Source organism: Haliaeetus albicilla, chromosome 16 (assembly GCF_947461875.1).
Source record: "Haliaeetus albicilla chromosome 16, bHalAlb1.1, whole genome shotgun sequence".
In the NCBI taxonomy this organism is placed as follows: Eukaryota; Metazoa; Chordata; class Aves; order Accipitriformes; family Accipitridae; genus Haliaeetus; species Haliaeetus albicilla.
In genome coordinates this window covers 23,006,452-23,028,666 of record NC_091498.1, presented here as the reverse complement: position 1 = coordinate 23,028,666, position 22,215 = coordinate 23,006,452, and the positions used below count along the sequence as shown (strand labels likewise).

The following is a 22,215-nucleotide window of genomic DNA, read 5'->3' as shown; positions in this document are numbered from 1 at the left end:
TAGGAGCTAAGAATAACACATGTAACAAATGGTAGTACACAAGGATATCATTCAAGATAGATTACAAAGCTGTCTATACTTTCTAATACCTGGCATATGTCAAACATGGACAAAAGTTACAGTATTTCCTTAAAAGGGAGTTCCAACAAAAGAAAACACAAAGCCCAGAATTAAAGATTTAAGTCTCTTTCTGTAAAGTCTTTGCAGAAACATCCCATAGGATTTTCATACATCCTATGCTATTTCATTCAGTGTGACATTAGTAAATGACAGATGTACTTAAGAGTTTGGAGAACCAGGAACTAGCTTGTAACAAAGACCAGGAAGAAAGTCACAAAAAAGCAGCCAGTGGCCAAGTCTCATTTGTCACTTATAATTATACCATGTCAGGCAGTAACATCTTTTTAAATCACCCTTCAGGCAGACATACGTAGATAATTTTGTCCAAGGATCTAAAAGAATATACATAAGCACCCATTCATGTATTAACACTAACCCAGCCCATAGGAAGATACACAAATTCTCTGCCTAACTCTGCCATGGCAGCACAGCATGTGAGAATGATTACAGTGATTGCTTACCCCAGACTATTCTCAAAATTAACCCAAATGTGTTTGTGGGCCCAGTACAGAGACTCTACAATCTTTCTGCCAGAGGTAGAAGTGCACAGAGCAGACAGTGAGTTTGTGGTAGAGCATTTGGATGTGATACTCAAATATCATGTGCAGAAAAGGGAATATCTTGCTATTATACCAGCAGGCCTAAAAGATGCAGTAGTGTGCTAGCTCCCAAGTGTCAGCAATAAATACGTCCCATTGGAGGACTACACTGATTCAAGTGCAGAAAAGTTATCCCTTATGTACAGATGCTGCTTGTCCTCTGTTGCAGAGAACCACAGCAGGAATGTTATGTTTGAACATATGGACGAGTTAGTCATGCCCTATCTACTCAGGGAAACAAACAGCCAGGCTGGATAGCTTGCAGGGCAGAACAGCTTTTTTTTTTTTTTTCCTACAACCCAGTAAAAGGCCACGATGGTGGCACTGAATTTCCATTTTAATCAGTTAATAGAAACAGTTTCTGATTGTCTGGTCAACTGAGGGCTAGAGAGATGGAAAATTTTACCACATATGTATTACTGAATGGATTCAGTCCTTTTCGGCTTTCCTCTTAAGACAAGTGTTCTGCTTTTTTCCTGAGAAAAGACTCTATGGGTTGCATATTTTTATGACAAAACTGAATTGTCTTCAGCAGAAACTCACATTTCAAACCATACAAATTCAGTGCGCACCGAGCCCTGACAGGTCAAGGGAAACAGATCGAATCCACTTGATATAACACTGCAGAATGTTATATGCTGTGCACAGATATATGTGACCTTTTTCCTGGATGAAGATAATTAATTTTGGTGATACAACAAAGCTTGAGGAATGGATTCAGTATAACAATGATAGCACTTCTAAACAACAGGCTGACTTCTTTAGAAGAATTAAAGAAATGGTTATCTCTTATTCATGACAGCTTAACATGTTTATGTCCTTATCAATCAGCATAGTGCCTGTGTTTTATTATTCATCATGAACTGGCACTAGGACCATCTTATCTGATACAGACTTTCAAATGTGATAGCTCTAACCCTAGAGAGAATATAAAGGCCACAAAATCCATTTCTTGCATGTGTCATGCTTCAAGTTCACTCTGTTAGTTTGGAAGATACTATTTCTAATCTGGAGACTTTTGTGAATGTTTTATTTCCTATTCATTTTCAGAGATTGGGTGCAGCATAACATGAAGCCTACATTAAATGAAAACATGGAAGTGTCTTGACATGACGGGGCTTTAAAAAATGTCAATTTCAAAAGTTGTACAGCTGACTGCCCTGCAGGTCCAACTGATACACCCTCTCCTGACATGGACCTTGTCTGTTAGGAGATTTCTCTGAACTAATGCTCAGATTAATGTGCATCAAAAAACATGCTCTCCTATTATGTACTCATTGTGTACTTATTAGCTCAGATCCCCCTGCTTTGCACCACAATTACTAACAGTTTATTTTGCTTAGACTCTCTGGCATGCATCAGGGATAATTTTGAGATCATAAATAGGCTGGCAGAAATAAAAATAAGAAATAAAAATTGAAGTGATTAAATTTATTTTCCATACCAGATTAGAGACAGAAATCTATACCTGTGAATCTCCATTTAAAGTCAGAATACGTCTCTTTGACTCAACTCCCGAATGGAATTCTTAATTTTGAATTCATCCAGAGAAGTATGCTTGAAGAGTGTAAAAATTTAACCAACTTTTCCAGAAGTAGAAATCTCAAGACTCCCATGTAGAAATCTGAGAACACAGCAGGCCTCATTAATCTTACCTTGAGACCAGGATTCAGCTGATAGCAAGCAGATATAAATAGCAAGAAAGATAATCACAGATATTTTCTTATTTAATCATATTCTGATCTTTCTTTTTAAATTTATAAAAAAATACCCCTTATTTTTAAGCATGACTCTTGAGTTTGGGCTTGGCCCTTCTTGCCCTTCTTCCTTTGTAGGACTCATTTTTATTGGTAATGTGAAAAAAACAGCACAACAAATTTCAACCATCCTCATCAACTTCTGCATGGCCCCTTCAGGGCCTTTTCTGTCCTAGTTCCCACATTTCATAGACATTTTCCTATCTTTTAGGGTTTGGGTAGATTCAATTAGACACTTGCTAGCACAACTCCATTCTACTCAGCTCAAGTTTCTGGTACCATAGCTATCACCATAATCTCTGAACATGTCATCAGAGATCACTTGGAAATTTAAGGCAGGGTCAGAGTTTTAGTTTTAAACAATATAACTGAAGAGTCCTGAGTTCACTGGTATGGTCTCAGAGCACATCACCCTGTTACAAACTCTCTTCGTATCTGCCAATGAACTACAAAAGTATACATTATTCATCAGCAGTAAACCTATTTTTTCCACCAGTTAGTGACATTTGGTCATCTCAAAGGGAAAGTTACTTAATAAGTTTTAACAGCTTTCCCAGGTATATAGAGATACCTTCTCTCTTCTTTGCAACATGTAGGTACACAGGTTACGAATCCATCCCTTCAGTGAAACAATATAGAAACTACCACTGAAATATGATGAAATGTTATAATGTCAGTGTCTACTACCAAAAAAAATTAAATTAAATTAAAGCAAAGTGAAACATATCATCATAGACATTTAAAATTTAAAAAATATCTTTTCAGGTTTTCACCCTGGTAGGCTTTAATATGATATTTAATAACCAGAAGTCATGCATCACATCTAAAATATCTGTTTCAAAAATAAATATAACCCCAAAAACACAATTGTCATTGTCAACTGAACTGAGCTGTGCAATTGTCATAATCATTTCCTGTAAATACTCTGAATTTAAGACAATGCCATTTTGACTACTGTACTCCTGTGAACATGTTTAATGAACATGAACATTTAAGCAAAACAAATTTTAGTGAGAATATTCATGAGTGGATTTCACACTGTAAAACAAGCCAAAAGCAGTGAAAATTTTAATATTAGTTTATATTGAATTGTACAATTCAAAGTTTGTTTAGTTTCAGGGTTATACAAATTTAAGCTTCCAGGTACAGGGAATTGTCTTGGATCAACAGAACATGTAATTCTGAGTTTTACAACAAACAAGCAGACCATTCAAAATAATTACAGATGGTTGATTTTTACATCAGACTATTTCATGATCTGTGTCCAGAAGAAGTTCTGTGGATTATTCCAGTACTTAAAGGGGGCTTATCAGAAAGATGGGGACAGACTTTTTAGTAGGGCCTGCAGCAATAGCACAAGGGGTAATGGTTTTAAACTAAAAGAGGGTAGACTCAGACTAGATATAATAAAGAATTTTTTTATGAGGAGGGTGGGTAAAATACTGGAACAGGTTGCCCAGAGAGGTGGTAGATGCCCCATCCCTGGAAACAAGGTCAGGTTGGATGGGGCTCTGAGCAACCTGATCTAGTTGAAGATGTCCCTGCTCATTGCAGGGGTGGTGGACTAGATGACCTTTAAACGTCCCTTCCGACACAAACCATTCTATGATTCTGTCATTTAACTAGCTCCAGCTGTAAATCAGTACAAATTAAATGGGGATTCATTTTGCCTTTGTGATTTCATTTTTAAAGCCAGTCCTCATGAGATTATTAGTTTTTCCTGCAGGTACTGGACATCTCAAGCTTTCGCGATTCCAGGAAGCGCTGGCTTTCACCATTTTGGAAGACACAGACCCTTAACATTTGTGAGCTTGCCACTGCAGTAGCAGATTGCTAAAGCCTACTAGAACCTGGCTTGCTAATAACTTTCCATTCGTGTGTCTATCACTTTGGACCACCTGAACCATACTTCCTTCTGTATGTTTTCTCTCATTCAGAGAGTTTGGAAATGGTGTGTTTCAGTGAAGTTTGCCTTTCAATTCTAAGGACTTGAGAGCCGCCTAGTGGAGGCCCCTGTCTGAATCCCAAAATTCAGCGAAGTCTCCTTTCTATCACAGTGTATTACATTACATTCCTTATTGGTATCACTCCCCACACTGTTCTTATAGCGGAACACCACATAAAGACTTCAGTTGGATTTCATAGGTTTGTCTCTTTTACAGAAATGTGAATCACTCTCTAAGGTACAAAACTGAAAGTGGTTTAAAAAAAATAAGGCAGAATTGGAATTGTGTTGATTTCCCACTATGACAAAAATATTTTCTAACCTCACAGATCTCAGCATTAGACCACCTCATCAGGTAGTGGCCAGTACTATCAAGGAACTTAATTCTGTAGACCCGAGTCTGAACAAAATTAGAAAATACACAAGAAGACAATGATACACTACATATTACTAATATAAAACACCATTATGATTCATCAGAGCCAAAACCTACCAAATTAGGCAACCATAAACTAAACAAAATTGCAATTACAAACAGAATCCCATTATTTCAGATAGTTATCTCTTTTCCTCTTGTTTTGCCTGTAACACATTTGATCATGAGATGGAAAACCACAAGGCACACCTCCACTGATGTATCACTGATGCATCAGGCTGAGTAGCAGTTATTCTAATGCATGTGTGTATAAAGTCAGTAATGTGGAAAGCTGTAATTCAGACTATGTGTCTGATGTTTTCATCTATCTATATTGCTTTAATGTAGAGGTTACCTAAAGATGAAAAACATAATCAACCCTGTTTTAAGACAGTCTGGACTTCAGGAGTAAAATCCAATATATATGTATATGTGTATTACATAGATCTAAGCGACAGGAGTATGGGCTTCCCACCTTTTTCAGGATTGTAATAACATAGGGCATGGAATTAGGAGAGCATCCATTGCTCAGTAAAATCCAAGGAAGAATGGTGAGGAAGCTTGAGAGTCAGGGAAGTTTCCAAAGCTCAGAAAGAAAAATGTCAGGCTGGGTTTACAGAGCACTCTGTGAGTCTACTAGAGTCACAGACATGGACAGACCCAGCAATGACACAGTGTGGTTTATGTGTTTATGGCAGTCATGGGACAACAAACATATTTCATGATTCCTGTGAGGAACTAAGGCATGCCTACAAGACGCCACAGTGGGACTGGAGGCAAGTCAAAGCACTGAAGAAGACCTGGAACAGGAAGCTATGGCAGTGATGTGGAAGAGTTGGAGATTGTGACAAATCAGAGAGACTCATCTCAGGCAAGGCAAGGAAGTGCCTTGAACCATAATCTCAAAGTCTCTATGGCTGAGGTCCTATCTAATGATAGATAAGATTGCTCCACCATGAGTGTGATGGAGAAATGAGTTTCTGCGAAGAAGTAAACTTACAGTTTACACACATTCCCCTTGACTATAACAGGGTTTGCAGGTACCATAGAGTGCTGCAAACTGCTCCAGAGCCTGACTTATTGTGGCACTGCTCTAGTTTTACCAACTGAAATGCCAGAAAGAAACTGACTTAAAAAAAAAAACAAACAAAAAAAACCACCAAAACCCACATAGCATGCAATGGTATAAGAGTGAAATAATATCTTAAAGAAATGTAATTTTTTCCCCAAATCTAGTATCTGCTCTGAACTGATTTCAACATCCCTTTTAAAACACAGAAAACTCCATCTAGTATCTGAAATCAAACCACCAACATAGATGAGGAGCTGAAAATGCCCATTTTTCATTTGGAAACCTCAAACAGCTGTCAAAACAGAGACACCAAAAGGTAAAAAGGTGGAATAAGTGCAGCAAAGAAGCAGCATTGACAAGAGAAGAATACCATCTTACCCAGAGAGAGAAGGACAGGAACAGTGAAAAAGCATATACACTTACATCAACATACTTGTTTTCTTTTAGAGGTTTGTCTGTCACATCAAGATAGTGACAGGAAACCTATTCTAGGAGTAGTTCACAAGAGAAAAAGTGTTCCTTGAGATGAGAAAATCTTTCTGCTCTGTTAGTGTGTAACATCCCGTGCACTGATAACAATGTCTTCCCAGGTATGCCAAGCACTCCTGCTTTAAATCACTACCATAAATATATATATATATATATTCATTACATATACAGTTAATATGTAGCTGGAGGAAAAAAAAAAACAACATAAAAAACGTGTATATATATAGGCAGAACAGAACTGGAAAATATATAACAACTAAAGAAAAAAAAAACACAAAACAAACCAAAAAAGCTCAGTTCTTAACCAGATGCTATAGCATGTCCTCCCTGAATACTGCATCTGACATGGACCATCATTGCCATTTACAATGAAATTATGGTTTAATAAGCATGGGAATGTCTTATTAAGAGAAATCCTTGGAACCTTCTGGTCTTTCAGCTGCTGGCAATTCTAAGAAATGATGGAGCAACATTACAAAATCCAGATTCTTACACAGCATGCTTAAGCTTTTACAGGATGTTTAGCAGTTCAAGATATTTTTCTTTGTAGATGATTTGTCCCTGTTTTAAGACGAAGGAAAGAAATTATATATCTATATCCTGACTTTTAAGTATGCTTTCTTGATAGTAAGTTTGTAATATTTTGCTTAGGGTATTTTACTTGCTTAGGTGGTTTGGATTCAAACAGAAATAAGGTTGCTCTAAAACTGAGAAATGGTATTGTTCATCTAGTGAAGTCTGAAGAATTGTCTGTAACTATCAAAAATTCAGACACAACCTATAATACCCCTTCTAAGGAAAAGTTTTCAGTAAGGAGTTCTGCTATAACTGATGTTCTGACATACTCCAATAAAATTCTCCAGAGAGACTACTGCCTTATTTTAGATGTCAACCTAGACTACAGACTGCAATGAAAAAGAATATTAAAAGTCATAAAGTGAAGTTGCTGCTTCATGTTACCTTAAGATAGGACTTTCAGTCATAACTTAAGTCAAGCATGTTCCAAACGGCAGGCAAACCATGACAGATTTTTACACAGATATGATTTCTCCCTCCACTAAATGAAGAAATTAACCTATTGACTCCCATAGTCTTCGTCTCCTGATCATTACCTTCGGCTACTGTAATAGACATACTAAACTCAGAGAACAACTCTGAAGGATTCCAGGTTTACCTAGGAGGTTAGAAAAGGGATTGTTTTTCTGTGTTCTTCCCCAGTGTTGAAGCTGATTATTTTGTGGGAAAGAAAACAGCACACTTTGTCAAGGATTTCCATACGACATAATCAAGGAAGACTATACAGTTCCTAGGGTGTCTGTCCTCAGTGCATAATCCTTCAAGGATGCAAGCAGGCAAGCTTTCCATCTTCCCAGGCAGGAGTTCTGGAGTAAAGTGAAATGACACTGGAGTGGAGAATGAAGTATTAGCCTCCCGGTGCATCACTGACTTTGCCTGTAAATAGGAAATGGCAAATTGTTTAGGCCTCTTAGGATAAAGCAATATTAAAAGAAAAAATACTTATCTGTGCGCTTCTGTGAAATTTCTCTATAAAGCACATATAACTGTACCTCGCAGCAATAAAGCAAATGGAGGTAAAAATCTGCCTGCTATGACACATTTTCCTGAATTCTGTCACAAGTCACATGCTTATGCACAAGGCAGAAAGAAAAGGAAAACTGTGTAAATGTCAGAAAAAAAAGTAGAGAAAAAAATGGGGGGGGGGGGGGGGGGAGTGAAGAGGTGGAGAATTCTGAGAAAGAGAAATAGAGACATCCCATTTGGCTTCACATACAAAGGGAGCTTTCTAACATCCTAACACATCGTTTCCTAGTGAATACAATGTTAGCATAGCCATGTATGTTTCCAGACAAGGCATTCAGTCATGGAAACTATGAAAAAGCATAAATAAAAATTGCCTCAAATGCAATAGGTTCATGTAAGTTAATTGTAATTAATTTTTAAGTCATCCTAAGTAGAATTATTTTTCTGAGACAAGAGACCTATCAAGGACTCCATTAAATTGACATAGAACTGTGTTAAGGGTATTGATTTTAGCTGGAAAAGTACCAGCAAGAGAAGAGAGGAAGGGGAAGGAAAAAGATTTTTTTTTTTTAAATAATTTTATCTATGGTTTTCAGTCCTACTGTAAATAGGCTGAATAGTGCAAGTGAAAACAATTGCTTTAGATTCTTTTACAGTAACAGCTGTGGTTGTTGAAATAGCTACAGACATTATGCATCAGATCTTCCTGTGAAAGGATGACCAGTGCTCCACTGACTTTGAATCTATGCTGACTTTCACCAAGTACATACTGCACAGTGTTGGTCACACGGGAAAGCAGATGGGAGGAGAAAGGAGGGGAAATAAATGATTTTTATTTTTATTTAATAAAATTTGGCATCCAGGCTTTATGTGACTCAGTACTGAACATCTGGGATTGATCATAGGATCACAAACTGGAAAGCAGTCATCTGGCTTCTACAAATAAACACATTCAGTTCCTCTTCCACTTTATTTTTTTAATGATAAACTGCAACAGCCATATGAAGTCTTTTTAATACTTGCAGCAACAGTATTTTTAATTTTTTAGTTATTTTTAGTATTACTTTTCCACATCACGGTATCAGACAACTGTTAAATTTCATTTAATCCTGGACTGGCAGTAGTGTTTGGGATTGCCCTCCACACGCGTACACACACACAATTAATTCACTACTATTTTGCTTCAAAATTTTATGAAACAATGGTAGTCTTGCAACTTCGATTTTTATTAGTTCCATTCCTCACAAGCGTCATGGGAACAGCACAATATATGATGCAAGATGCAGCACTGATGAACTACATTGACCGGCGTTTCCTATCTTTAGAGGTATGTGCTAGCTGTATCATTCTGTAATACTGCCTAACTGCAAAGAGGTTTGAAAATGTATGAATGTTCTTCTGTGTGTCTGAACACAGAACAGTTTGTATGATAAACAATACCAGGAAGATAAATTTCCAGCTTTTTCAAGTAAATAAGTAAAATTGTAGCTAAACCTTTAACTACAATGATTCCTAATTACCACATCATTATTTGTTGCAGGATATAATTTCATAATGTTATATATATATATGTTATATATATACACTTGCAATTTTTTACGGCTTCAGTGGATTTAGCTAAATATGCAAATGTTTACAGTACTGTCACTGTCTGTCCTAGGGAACAGTATAACCATATTGTCACCAGTAGAAATGCAGTCAAGTTTTAACAAGGAGATAGAAATTTATCAGGTATTTTTCCTATGTACAGATGAACCTACCAGAAAGAGTAGTTCAAGACACATTTGTGTAAACTAGCAGTGTATCTGCATTTTAACTAGGAGTTGAAATAACCCCCTTACAGCTGGAAGACTGAAATAGGTGTTTGCTTTCAATTAATTATATAAAAGTACCAGTACCTGCTTCTTTTTCTGCAGTAAAAAACTACCAGTACTGCAAAATACCTTTTCAGTATTGGCATGCTGTAATCATACATAGTTTATCGTAAATCATTAACATGTCCTTGGCTCCTGACTTGTATCGGCCGACTTTTAGAGAAGCTTTAACTTGCCTGAGCTTGCATTCCCTTTTTGTACAAAGCTCTCACTGGTCTTAACTGCACAACACAGGAGGAACTGAAGGACTAGCCTGGTATTCTGTTCCCATTGTGTAGACTTAGATTTAAATTTTCTTAGCCACTGTAGGAATAACTTCACATGGTAATTTCCATTCCTTTGGCCCATTAAAAATGATGCAATTCTACCTGTGACATTTGGTGCAAGGCGCACCTAAGAAAGAACAGGAAAAAGGGTGAGGCAGGTATTGAAGAGAACACTTGAAAACATTTAAAATAAAGTTTTTGTAGAAAGTAATTCAACTGCTTCCTGGGGACTTACAGTCATGTATAACGGGCGGGGGGGGGGGCACATATTAATGAGGCAGGGCACACACAAAACCCACACCTCACAAAACAAACAGACCACCACCACCAAGTTTACACAGAACACATGCATACTGCACTAATCATTCAGTAAACTCGGACATCTCCTAGCCAAACACCACCTTAAAACAAAACACCTGAAATCTGTGCATAAAGCACCAAATCAGAACACCCAGTCTAGCAGTTAGATCTACTACAATTGTGTGTTTGGGCTTAAATACTGGCTCAATTTCCTCATCTTCCCAAAGTGGCAGTTGGGCTTCTATTTTCAGGCCACTTATGATCTTTACACAAGCAGCTGTGTTACAACAGAGAAGCCACTTTCCTCACCTTTAAAAATGTTGATAATTTGGATCTAGGTATAAAGAAACAACTGGTTTTTTTTTAAAATACAGCCAACAATTTGACAAAAAAAACCCAAACCTTCTCAAACATAGAGATGTCAGTATTTCCATTTTCCATTTTAAATGGATGAAAAATACCCACACTAGATACTGTCTTGGTCAGAAGAGGTGTATTTATGTGAAACGTTCACATTTGTAGATTTCCTGCAGAAAACTTTTTGAGACTACTTCACCAGTGGTCCTACAGGAGGAGTTCTGAAAAGTTTCTGGAAAGCAAGTAATGAGAGATCATGTGCCCTTAAGTATCTCTGGCTGTTTCCACCAGAACACTTTTCCCTCTTTAGGCAGCAAAACAAAGCAGCTGGTTGTCAGTAACCACACCAAGAATAAAAAAGTGTATTTTTGTCCAGAACTGCGAATGCTAGTGCCAGTCTAATATGTCCTCTTCACTTAGATACACAGCAACAGACGATCGGTTTGAAAGAGATGGGGGGCAGGGGGACTGGAAAGGAGAGAATAGCATGGTCTTTAAAGTAATCATGAATGAGGTTGTAATCTATAGAGAATATACACGTATATCCATGTATTTTCTTCCTGTGTTCTAACTCAAGAAGAGGCTGGAAAAATGCAACCAAGACATACTGGATTACGTGGAAGAATTCCGAGACTTTTCAAAGATGGTACTGTCACGCCTGGCAGGACTGAACAATTATAAGGCTGAGGTTAAAAGTGAAGTAGAGAATTTGCTAACAAGAATTGAACGAGCACAAAGGGACATTGACTATTTTGGATCTGTCACAGATTCTAATACATGTATAGAAGTACATGAGGACCTGGTGAAACAGCAGCTATTTGAAGAAGCAGAAGAAAAAAAGAAACTTAAACTCATGCTTAATGCAAGTAAGAACAGTTTACTTTTCAGAACTGTGCTGTGAATGAGCCAGTCCCTTAGCCAATGCATGCATGCTGATATAGGGATAACAGATTTTCACAAGTTATGTGAATACCACAGATAATTGCATGGGGTTTTGGCTGTGTAAATACTAGACTTTAAAAAACAAACAAACAAACAAAAAAAACTACAAAAAAGGTATGGGAGAGGGAGGGAAGAAAGTACAATTCAAACATTTATTTTGCAGATACTCTACTGCATATCAAATTGATTCTTTGGAAGCTGCTTTTTATTATAAAGTAATGTAAAAAGCCTCTGAAGGTATGCTCTCGCAAAGTCCCAGAAAAAAATGCCAGTGCATTTCTGAGTATTGCAGCTATACCAAGAATTAATGGTGGTCTTTGCTTTTCGGAGTGGGCAGGGGTCAAAACCCCAACTCAAAAGTGAACTCACGAGTTAATAAAAAGACTTAATTCACTTCTACAATTTGCATCTGTTTTACTGTCCTCATCTGTTATTCTTTCTTTCTCTCCCTTTCCCCTCCATGTACTTTATCAAGAGAGCACATTGGCTTAGCTGCAAGCAAAGCTCAGTTCTGATTTGAAAATTAAGTGTTAAGGTACCTAGTATGAAGAATATAGACACAATCTATACTTTTTTTAAAATAAATTGAGTTTTATAGTTTTAAGTATCTTTACCTTAAGAAAGTTGAGTTATAGATGTAAATTACATATTGTAGACATATTTGAAGTAGTCTGTTTCCTTTTCATTCAAAAGTAGTAAGAAATGAAAAATAAACAATACTATAAACTACCATTTTTTAAAAAGCCAGGTGAAAGATCTTTAGCATCATCAATTATACAACTAACTTCAACAGAATTAGACTGATTTAATTTTACAAGTAAGTTTACAGTTTGTTCCTTGAACCTTTCCAGCAAAAGAGTATTAAGGCAGGTGGTAACAGAAGAAATCACCTATCCTGCTTCTAAGCTCTAATCCTACACCACAACTGAGTGCTCTGAATATCAAGCTTTCCTTTTTCCATATATGGATTTTTTTGAACATTAAGCATTTTTTTGAGAGGCAGAAAAATTTGGGGATTTTTAAACTGACTGTGTTAAGGACACTTTGGAAATTATATCTTTCTGAGAGTTTCACAGGGGAAAAATTACTTTCTATTTTCCCTTGTTGGAAATTATTACTTTTAATTTTATTGAAGCAGTTCATAGCTACTCTGCTTTTGTCAATACGAGTCAGATGCTTGTCCCATTGAAGTTGATGGCAAAACTAGTACCTGTGTAGATTTTACAGCACTTAGGAAAAGCAGCAAGACCCTCAACTCTAGCAAATAGCAGCTCTGCTTCTATTATATCATATATTAACCAGAAGTTACAATTATTTTTGCTGAGTCACTCCAAAGCTCTAGCAAAAATATGGGTTTTTAAGTCCAACTTTGTTACTGGTGTTGGTTCAGGTTCACAGAGACTTGAAAATAACAATCAAGTAGAATCACTGTTTTTACATGCAGCAGTTGATACCTCATCCTGCTTTGGTTGGGAAAGGGGAAATTATCTTCTGCACATTTGGGGGTATGATAAGAAACAGTGGGTTTTGAAGGTATCATTGTGGAGAATGTGGAAAAATTTTGGTAAACTTTTTGCTCACTGTGAATGTCTCAGTTTCTCAGTCTTCCTCCAAGCTGTTATGAAAGCCAAGGAGAGTTAAAAAACTTCACTCAAGAAGACAGACACTGTTCATAGATTTCAGATAGTGATCTGGTTATTTCTCCTGCAGAGGAAGATGTTGCTAAGGCTGGCTAGGTATTTTGATTCAATAGTTTTAAGTTTTTAGAATCTCTCTAATCAATAAATGTTAGTTTTGGGAAAGCTATTGTGGCTTGCTCAAGGAAGGTGCATTCAGAGTGAGGACTTCCAAGAAAAAAAATCCATGCTGTAGCAGCAATATCCAAATGTTTTGGTTAGAGGGTATCAGTACACACAAGTGACATAAAGGTTGCCTTCTACAGGCAACTGGAGTCTTGCCACTGACTTCATTAGGTTCATATCAGGCCAAATAGGGAGGCTGGTTTTGCTTTCTCCATTTCATCTACTGCCAGAGCTTCCTGCCTTAGGGCTTTGTTTGTTCTGTTTACTAAAATGGCTGCACTTCACTAAAGGCAATTCTTTAAACTTCAAATAGTGTCTCTTGTAATTTATGAGTGCCTTTGGTAAACAAACTTGTTAATATGCTTTGCAGTAGAGTTTTTCCTGGAAATGATGGTACTTGATAAAGATCTTGGCGTCTAAATGCCCGAGTCTTCACAATCTTGGTGCTTTGTGGTCTTAAAACATCTGTGCAAAGCACATACAAAACATAATGAAGTCAAAACTATGACTCGCTCTCTGCTGGTGCCAATTTTATCCCTATAGTGAGGTAAACAACTATGTAATTCCACCAGCCATGCTTCTAGCATAAGAATTGATAACACAGACATCATACCAGTTCATTTAAAGACCACCTTATTATATGACCATTCCCGATTTTGTGATATATATATTTGTTCTAGTTGCTTTGTGCTGCAGGTGTTGGGAAGGGGAATGGGAAGATAACCCAGTGTTTTGGCTTTCAGTTATGATGATCTATTTTTATTTGTCTTTATATTATAAATGCAGAAAAAAGAGGCTAACAGAGGATAAGAGAATTCCTGAAACAAAAATACTATACACATGGTGTATCAGGAAAATAGATTTTAATTTGTATGCCTTCAATAAGAAATAAATTTGATTCTTTGACTGTGTTGATCTAGAACAGAAGTCACTTCTCTGAAGTAAAAATTACAGCCCTGTAAAAGAACTGAAAAGAATAACCATAGAATCACTAACTGTGCTCTTGGTCTCCTCTCAGGTACACAAATAGAATCCCTTTCGGATAACACTGGTCTAATAGAGCAGAAAACAACACACTATGTGTAGCTGAAGATATGCAGTTTTCTTAGCAGGAGACACTGAATGTATCATATAAAATTAGGTTCAACACTACTTACAGTAGCCACGCTGCTGACACCTTTACTGATATATTGACCCTGGCCTTATGGCTGCATTAAAAGGAATCTAAGTTATTCAAAGAAAGGAAACTAGAAAATTCACAGATATTCTAATATTTTTTTTCTTTGGGTGTTTCCTTGCAGGTTGTGACCACATGCTTGCAGGTATTAAGTCCCTAAAGATAGTTAAGAAGACTGGAGATAAGCATGGCTCTTGGATGAAAGATCCTGGCAAAAAGCACACAAAGATTTATTTATTAAATGGTTCTGTAAATAATGTTATTTTGGAATTTGCAAATATCATGACATTCATGGAAAGCAATCATACACTAAAAGCTCGCAGAGTCACCTTGCCATTTCCCTGGGAAGGAACTGGCCACATCATATATCAGGGTTTCCTCTTCTATCACAGATATGGCTCCTTAAATGAGATAATTAAATTCAATATCCAGAAAAGAAATACAGCTGACCAAATGCTACTGCCAGGGGCTGGAAGGATTCCTGCCTATCAGCTTTCTCCGTCTACAAAAATAGATCTTGCCATTGATGAGCAAGGGCTCTGGGCAATCCATGCAGAACCAGAGACTGGAGGAAACATTGTAATTACTAAAATTAACCACATAACCATGGCAGTAGAGCACACTTGGGACACATCATGCAATAGCAAGGATGCTGAAGCAGCTTTCATGGCATGCAACACACTCTATGTTGTCTACAACTTTCCCAGTGGAGGCACCTCTCGCATACAATGTGTTTATGACGTTTTGGATGCTGTAAATACTTACGAAATCCCAGTATTGCACTTTCCAAAACGTCAGGGTAGCCATTCTACTATACATTACAATCCTAAAGAAAAGCAACTCTTTGCTTGGGGTGATGGATCCCAGATCATTTACAAGCTTCATACAAAGCAAAAAGTTTAGTCTTTAGCAGCTTTTCAGCTACACTTAAAAGCTAGCAGTCCCATGTCAACACGGTCATTAAAGTGTATTAAAATTTCATTATTCCCATCTGTTACAACTTTTATCTATTTTACATAAATTCAGGCTTGCATACCCCAGTGATCTTAAACTAATGTCCAATTAAGAATATGTAAAGACCCCATTAATATGAATTACATGATGACTAAATACCACACACGTACAACACACACACATGCACAAACTAGTCTTAAAGACTAAGGTTAATTAAAAAAAATAATAATCAATCTCTGACTTTCTCTTCCTATCAAAATTATATATTCTCCTTCAGTGCCATAGAAATCAAATCAGAAGTCCTTCCTGTCCAATACACATTATCTGACAGCCTTCACTACTCTGAAGCTCACTGTAGGAAGCCTTCTTGTAAGCACTATAAAATCACATGCTTCCAGAGAAATTATCTATGAAGTTTTAACAGGAGAGGTTTATTATAGCACAAAGCATAAGAGTATACATCCTCACAAACATGGTTTATTTTTAACATATAGTTCTTGTACATTACATCAAGGCTATTCCTAATCATTGAACTTCTAGACTATTTCCATGAAATGTCCAGATTTTTATTACCCATATAGCTGTACACGCCACTTTTGATCCTGCTGATACATTAGCTGCAGCTAAATATTCATTTTTATCAGCTTCAATTTGCCACCTTCCAATGTTTTTCAGCATATCACTGCTTGTGTGTCAGAAGGAATGTTCCTAGATGATCTGTTCTGTATCATACACTATTTTTAAATGTTTTATATATCACTCTGTTTCCTTTTTTATTAGTCCTCTTTCAGAATCTAGTTGTGAGGCATTTGCTCGATACTTCAAATCACTTTCATTGCTCATAGTGGAATCTTTCTCATCCTATCCTCTGACTCCAGCAAAATACCTGTACAGAAAAGATGTCCCTGATGAGCACAATAGCACAAGTGAGGGAACACCACCAGTCAGTCCTGGTTTTGTGAGTTACAGAAAAACTCCAGGTAAATACAAACACATTTTAGTTTCAAAAATAATATTAAAACAAACAAGCAAAAAAAAACCCCTAGACTTTTACTTGTGAAATACAGGTACTGGCTGTAGGTTTTGGATTTTAATGACAGCTGGATTTTTGTTTAATAACAAAGACAAAAAAAAACAACAAAAAAATGGTGCTTGAAAAGCAATCCACAGCTGTTTCTACAGAAAGCCCATTTTGTTCTTTACTCTGAAAGAGCTATTGTTCTGTTTAAAAATAGCTTCAACAGAACAGCCAAATATCAGGTAATGATTTTGAAAACGAGTTACAGAATACAACTAAGAGTGTATGGACTGCTGAGTTGCAACAGTGCTGCTGGGCTTTTAGCAAAAGAAACTGTATCGTTCTAAGCAGCCTTAATGACTATAGCATTGCTTCTGTATTACAGAAGCTATAGGAAGCACAGTTAAACACATCCTCACACTGAAAGTAAGGTGGGCTGGCACTGATTTCCTGTGTGACTATGGGTCAAAGGCAGATTCAACTATTTGGCCTTTTATTCCTCATCTGTAAAATTACAAACACAGAAATACAAAATGGTATTAGCCACCTTTGGAATGCTTTGAGATCTTTTACTGCAAAAGGATGTGTAATTTTCTTTACTTAACAAATAAAGGCTTTTGATGTAAATATGGATTGAGTCTGCTCTTTAGAAAAGGCATTCTTGCAATATGCTATGCCCACACTATTACACAACAGAGAAAGGCTACGTTATTATTCTGTATAGAGATTTCAATGAGCAATCCTCAAAGGTTCAGGCAGGGTCCTCTATGAACCTTGCTACCCTGGAAATCCAAGCTTAATTATCATAGAATCATAGAATGGGTTGGGTCAGAAGGGACCTTAAAGACCATCTTGTTCCAACCCCCCTGCAATGGGCAGGGACACCTTCCACTAGACCAGCTTGCTCAAAGCCCCATCCAACCTGCCTTTGAACACTGCCAGGGACGGGGCATCCACAACCTCTCTGGGCAACCTGTTCCAGTGCCTCACCACCCCCACAGTCAAGAATTTCTTCCTTACATCTAATCTAAATCTACCCTCTTTCAGTTTAAAGCCATTACCCCTTGTCCTATCACTAGATGCCCTTGTAAAAAGTCCCTCTCCAGCTTTCTTGTAGGCCCCCTTTACGTACTGGAATAAGTGAAAGGTACTGCCTAGTTTTGATAAAAGAATAAAGCTTTGTATGGATGACCTTCACTAGATTATTTTATATTGTACAAAATGCAAAAGAAATGAAACCAAGAAAATAGAATAACAAAGTTTTCACAAATCTCAAAATTGAGGCTCAGTTACTAGGAGGGGCAAATTTTCAAGCCTTCTAGTTTCAAAAACATATATGAACAATCAAACAATCTGAAGAGCTGGAATTCCCAGATGTTAATCCTGATACTGATTTGTTGGCAAAACATTTATGTACAATTATAAGAGAACAAGGACAGAAAGAGGCATCATTGAATTAGCCTGTCTCAACTATTCTTTAAAGTCTTTAATGATAGGGACTCCACAACTTTCCCAGGGAATTTACTCCATCAATTCACACGCCAGCCGCTATAACATTTTTCCGAAAGCACAACTCCAGTTTTCCTCGCTGCAATGCAACCCTGTTGATTTTTGCCCTGTCCAGCATAAGAATGTAAGAGTAGCCTTATTTAATCAACCAGAGAGTTATCCAACCCAATAGCCAATCTCAAAGAGGTATCAAGAAAGAATACATATGGAAGAGCATAAGAACAGTATAAACATGTACCTCTCCTTTTAGTGATTCATGCCAGAGGCACGGCCTTTGTGCTCAGTATCACTGAAATCTTTTTTTTTCCATGAACTTCATTGAATCATAGGATGGTTTTGGTTGGAAGAGACCTTTAAAGGTCACCTAGTCCAACCCCCCTGCAATAAGCAGGGACATCTTCAGCTAGATCAGGTTGCTCAGAGCCCCATCCAACCTGACCTTGAATGTTTCCAGGGATGGAACAAACCTCTAGGCAACCTGTTCCAGTGTTTTACTTCCCCCATCATAAAAAAGTTCTTCCTTGTATCCAGTCTGAATCTACCCTCTTTTAGATTAAAAACATTACCCTTTGTCCTATTTCTACAGACCCTACTAAAAAGTCTGTCCCCATCTTTCTTATAAGCCCCCTTTAAGTATTGAAAGGCCACAATAAGGTCTCCCCAGAGCCTCCTCTTCTCCAGGCTGAACAACCCCAACCCTATCAGCCTGCGCTCATAGGAAAGGTGTTCCAGCCCTCTGCTCATTTTTGTGGCCTTGCTCTGTACCTGCTCCAACAGGTTCATGTCTTTCCTGTACCGAGGACTCCAGAGCTGGATAGAGTCCTGCAGGTGGGGTCTCATCAGAACAGAGTAGAGGGGCAGAATCACCTCCCTCAACCTGTTGGCCACACTTCTTTTGATGCAACCCAGGATACTGTTGGCTTTCTGGGCTGCGAGTGCACATTGCCACCTCATGTCCAGTTTTTCATCCACCAGTACCCTCAAGTCCTTCTCCACAGGGCTGCTCTCAATCCCTTCATCTTCATCCCCCACCCTGTATTGATACCAAGGGTTGCCCTGACCCAGGTGCAGGGCCTTGCACTTGCCCTTGTTGAACCTCACAAGGCTCACATCGGTCCACATGGGCCCACTTCTCCAGCTTGTCCAGGTCCCTCTGAATAGCATCCTGTCTCTCAGGTGTGTCAACTGCACCACTCAGCTTGGAGTCCTCTGCAGACTTGCTGAGGGTGCGCTCGATCCCACTGTCTATGTCACTGATGAAGGTATTAAACAGTACTTGTCCCAATACAGACCCCTGACGGACACCACTCATCACTGATCTCCATCCAGAAACCGAGCTTTTGACCACTGCTCTCAGTGCAACCATCCAGCCAATTCCTTATCCACCAAACAGTCCATCCATCAAATCCATATCTCTCCAATTGAGAGAGAAGGATGTTGAGGGGCACCATGTCAAAGGCCTTACAGAAGTCCAGATAGATGACATCTGCAGCTCTTCCCTTGTCCACTGATGTAGTCACTCCATCATAGAAGGCCACTAGGTTGGTCAGGCAAGACTTGCCCTTGGTGAAGCCATGCTGGCTCTCTCAAATCACCTCCCTGTCCTCCATGTGCCTTAACATACCTTCTAGGAGGATCTGTCCCATGATCTTCCCAGGCACAGAGATAAGGCTGGCAGGTATCTTTCACTAGATCAGGTTGCCCAAAGCCCCAGCCAGCCTGGCCTGGAACACTTCCAGGGATGGGGCATCCACTACCTCTCTGGGCAACCTGCTCCACTGTCTCACCACCCTCAGCCTGCCCTCGTGTGCCGTGTGCCCTGGCCCCTCACCATCTCAAAGGCCCTGGGCTGGGCCCACACCCCACACATCAGTGTCTTTCCTGGACTGGGGAGACCAGGAGGCGACAGAGGAGTCCAGATGCAGTCGCCAAAGCACCAAATGAGAGGAGGAAAGCATTTTTACTGTTATTTTCTTGGTTTATTGTTTTGGGTTTTTTTAAATTGCTTACTGCCCAACCTTGAAAAGAGCTCCTCTTGAGGCACCTAGAAGGGACCTTCATGCTGAAGGCCAGCACTTCTTCCTCGCAGAGCTGCAGTCTCCTGCTTCTCCAAAGGAACACTTGCCTAACTCCTTTGCTTGATCTGTTGCTATTCTTCGTGCACCACCGCAGAGGGTCTGGCTTCACCTTCAGCCACCCATCAGGCAACCTTCTTGTCTTCAGACTGGAGAAACCCCACCTCCAGGCCGCAGGGATCTCGGTGGTCCTCTGAGGGACAACTCCTGTCACCCCGGCACAGCAGCCTGGTGGAAGCCAGGTCATCTCATCCCCTTTTTGTGGGGCTCAGAGCAGAGATGGCACCCCTTCAGGAGGGGCGGGGGTGAGGGGTGGAATGGGAAAGACGGGCTCACCCCACCCATGGCACTCAACAAAATAATTGTTGGTGCTGGGAGATGGAATGGGTGAGCCCACTGGATGGCCACGCGTGGAGGCTGGGCCTCCCGGCTAACGGCGGGTGCGGTGGCTGGGCCGATGGTAGGGCGCTGGCCGGGTGTTCCTGCGACGCCGCTGCCATGGCGTCATGGAGGGGAGCCCTGGCACGGTGTAGTCGTGCCAGGGGAGCCACGCTGGAGGTGGATCCACTTCCATCGGTTCTTCTTGGTCTTCTGGTGGATCCACCTCCATCGGTTCTTCTTGGTCTTCTGGTGGATCCACCTCCATGGGCTCCACACCATCAGCCACATGAGCAACGGCCACCGCTACCATGCAGCTGATGGTGTCCCCCCTCCAACGCTTCCTCCTCTTCCTCCACCCCTCCTGCAGCCACCTCTCTGCCTTCCTGCGCAGACGTGGGCAGCCACTCGCCTCGCTGCTGTGGGTCCTCTTTCTTCCAATCATGGCCGGAATCCGAGTGCCTCGAAGCTCAGCGAACTGTGGGCCAGCTGCCAGAATCCCCGTATTTATAGGGTCCAGAACAATGGGCAGTGATGAGGTACCTCATGACATCAGGAGGCCACTGTGATGTCAACATGTGGCCAAATAGGGCTGTTCTGGGAGCTGGGGGGCCTGCGGCCTGAAAGATGTCCTCAAGTGGGGGGAGGAGGAGGGTCGGGGGGCTGAGGGACGCTTTTCTGGGGATCGCTCCCCTGTGCCCTTCTGCTGCCCCTCGGGCACAGGCACTGCCCTCCACCTCCCCTCATGTGCCTGGGCTCCCCTAGGCGAGATGGTGGCAACGGTGTTCCAGGAGGGTCAGGGGTCTTCAGTGACCCCCCAACGACCCGGTTCCCTGCAAGTGGCGCAGCCCCCCACACCTGACAGGGAGGGAAGCATCCAGACATCCCGCCGGCAGGAAAAGGAGGCACAGCCAGCCTGCGCAAGGCCTCCCAGCACTCCATAAAGAACTGCTGGTTGCCATGTGTTGCGTGGGCCCTTCTTCCCCATCTCCTGGCCTGCCCCTGGAGCGTGGGGAGGTGCCATCTCCTCTGCATGGAGCCCAAGGGAGAGAGGAGGAGAGGGCCTGGCGTCCTTTGGGCCGCTGGGCCGGCACCGTGAGAGGACTCTGTTGGAGGCCACCGAGGGAGGTCCTTGGGGCCTGGAAGCGGTGGGGTTTCTTTTCAGTCTGAGGTTCACCCTTGCTCTATTTTCTAGTTTTAAGAACAAATCTTCTCACTGCTTTTTTTTTAACTAATCACCAGGGATAATTTTAGTGTTCTTGTCTAACACTAAGTATGGTCTGATTTCTGCACTCATCTGAGAGTTTTGCCAAGACATTTCACCACAGCTATGGCAAAGACAACAACTCATAACGCTTCAGTCTTGTTCATGCTCTTCCTGGAACACAGCGTAGATCAGGCCACTGGTCCTGCAGCATGGAATAACATGGGAAATGGGCTGTGGGTTGCGGTAGCATATGAATTTTGTGGACTGTAGTGACAACAGTTCTCGGGCTTACAGCAGCAATGACACAGCTGAGAAAGTCTGTTGCGACTATTTTCTGTTCTGCTGATCAGTTAACATTCAAGTAAGAGAAAGAAGGTATACTTTCTCCTCCAGCTTCCTGATAATCTCAAATATATA

The 22,215-nt window shown here is 40.0% G+C and overlaps 1 protein-coding gene across 3 annotated transcripts; it reads left to right on the top strand.

Moving 5' to 3' along the window:
• Positions 1-8,729: 8,729 nt before the first annotated feature.
• On the top strand, positions 8,730-16,650 carry OLFML1 (olfactomedin like 1). 3 transcript variants are annotated; one of them, XM_069803952.1, is made up of 3 exons: positions 8,730-9,266; positions 11,317-11,602; positions 14,782-16,650. In XM_069803952.1, exons 1-3 carry the CDS (start codon positions 9,141-9,143, stop codon positions 15,558-15,560), a joined length of 1,191 nt encoding a protein of 396 aa, XP_069660053.1. In that variant the 5' UTR covers positions 8,730-9,140; the 3' UTR covers positions 15,561-16,650. The 3 variants fall into 3 exon arrangements, with proteins under 3 accessions (XP_069660053.1, XP_009914401.1, XP_069660054.1); XM_009916099.2 differs by having other exon boundaries at positions 8,731-9,266; positions 11,314-11,602; XM_069803953.1 differs by having other exon boundaries at positions 9,128-9,266; positions 11,504-11,602.
• Positions 16,651-22,215: the final 5,565 nt, after the last annotated feature.

Coding starts and splice junctions, on each gene's coding strand:
- OLFML1 (XM_009916099.2), top strand. CDS start 9,141: ATGGTAGTCTTGCAACTTCGATTTTTATTAGTTCCATTCCTCACAAGC. Junction 9,267..11,313: donor GGCGTTTCCTATCTTTAGAG/GTATGTGCTAGC, acceptor TTCTAACTCAAG/AAGAGGCTGGAAAAATGCAA. Junction 11,603..14,781: donor TAAACTCATGCTTAATGCAA/GTAAGAACAGTT, acceptor GTTTCCTTGCAG/GTTGTGACCACATGCTTGCA.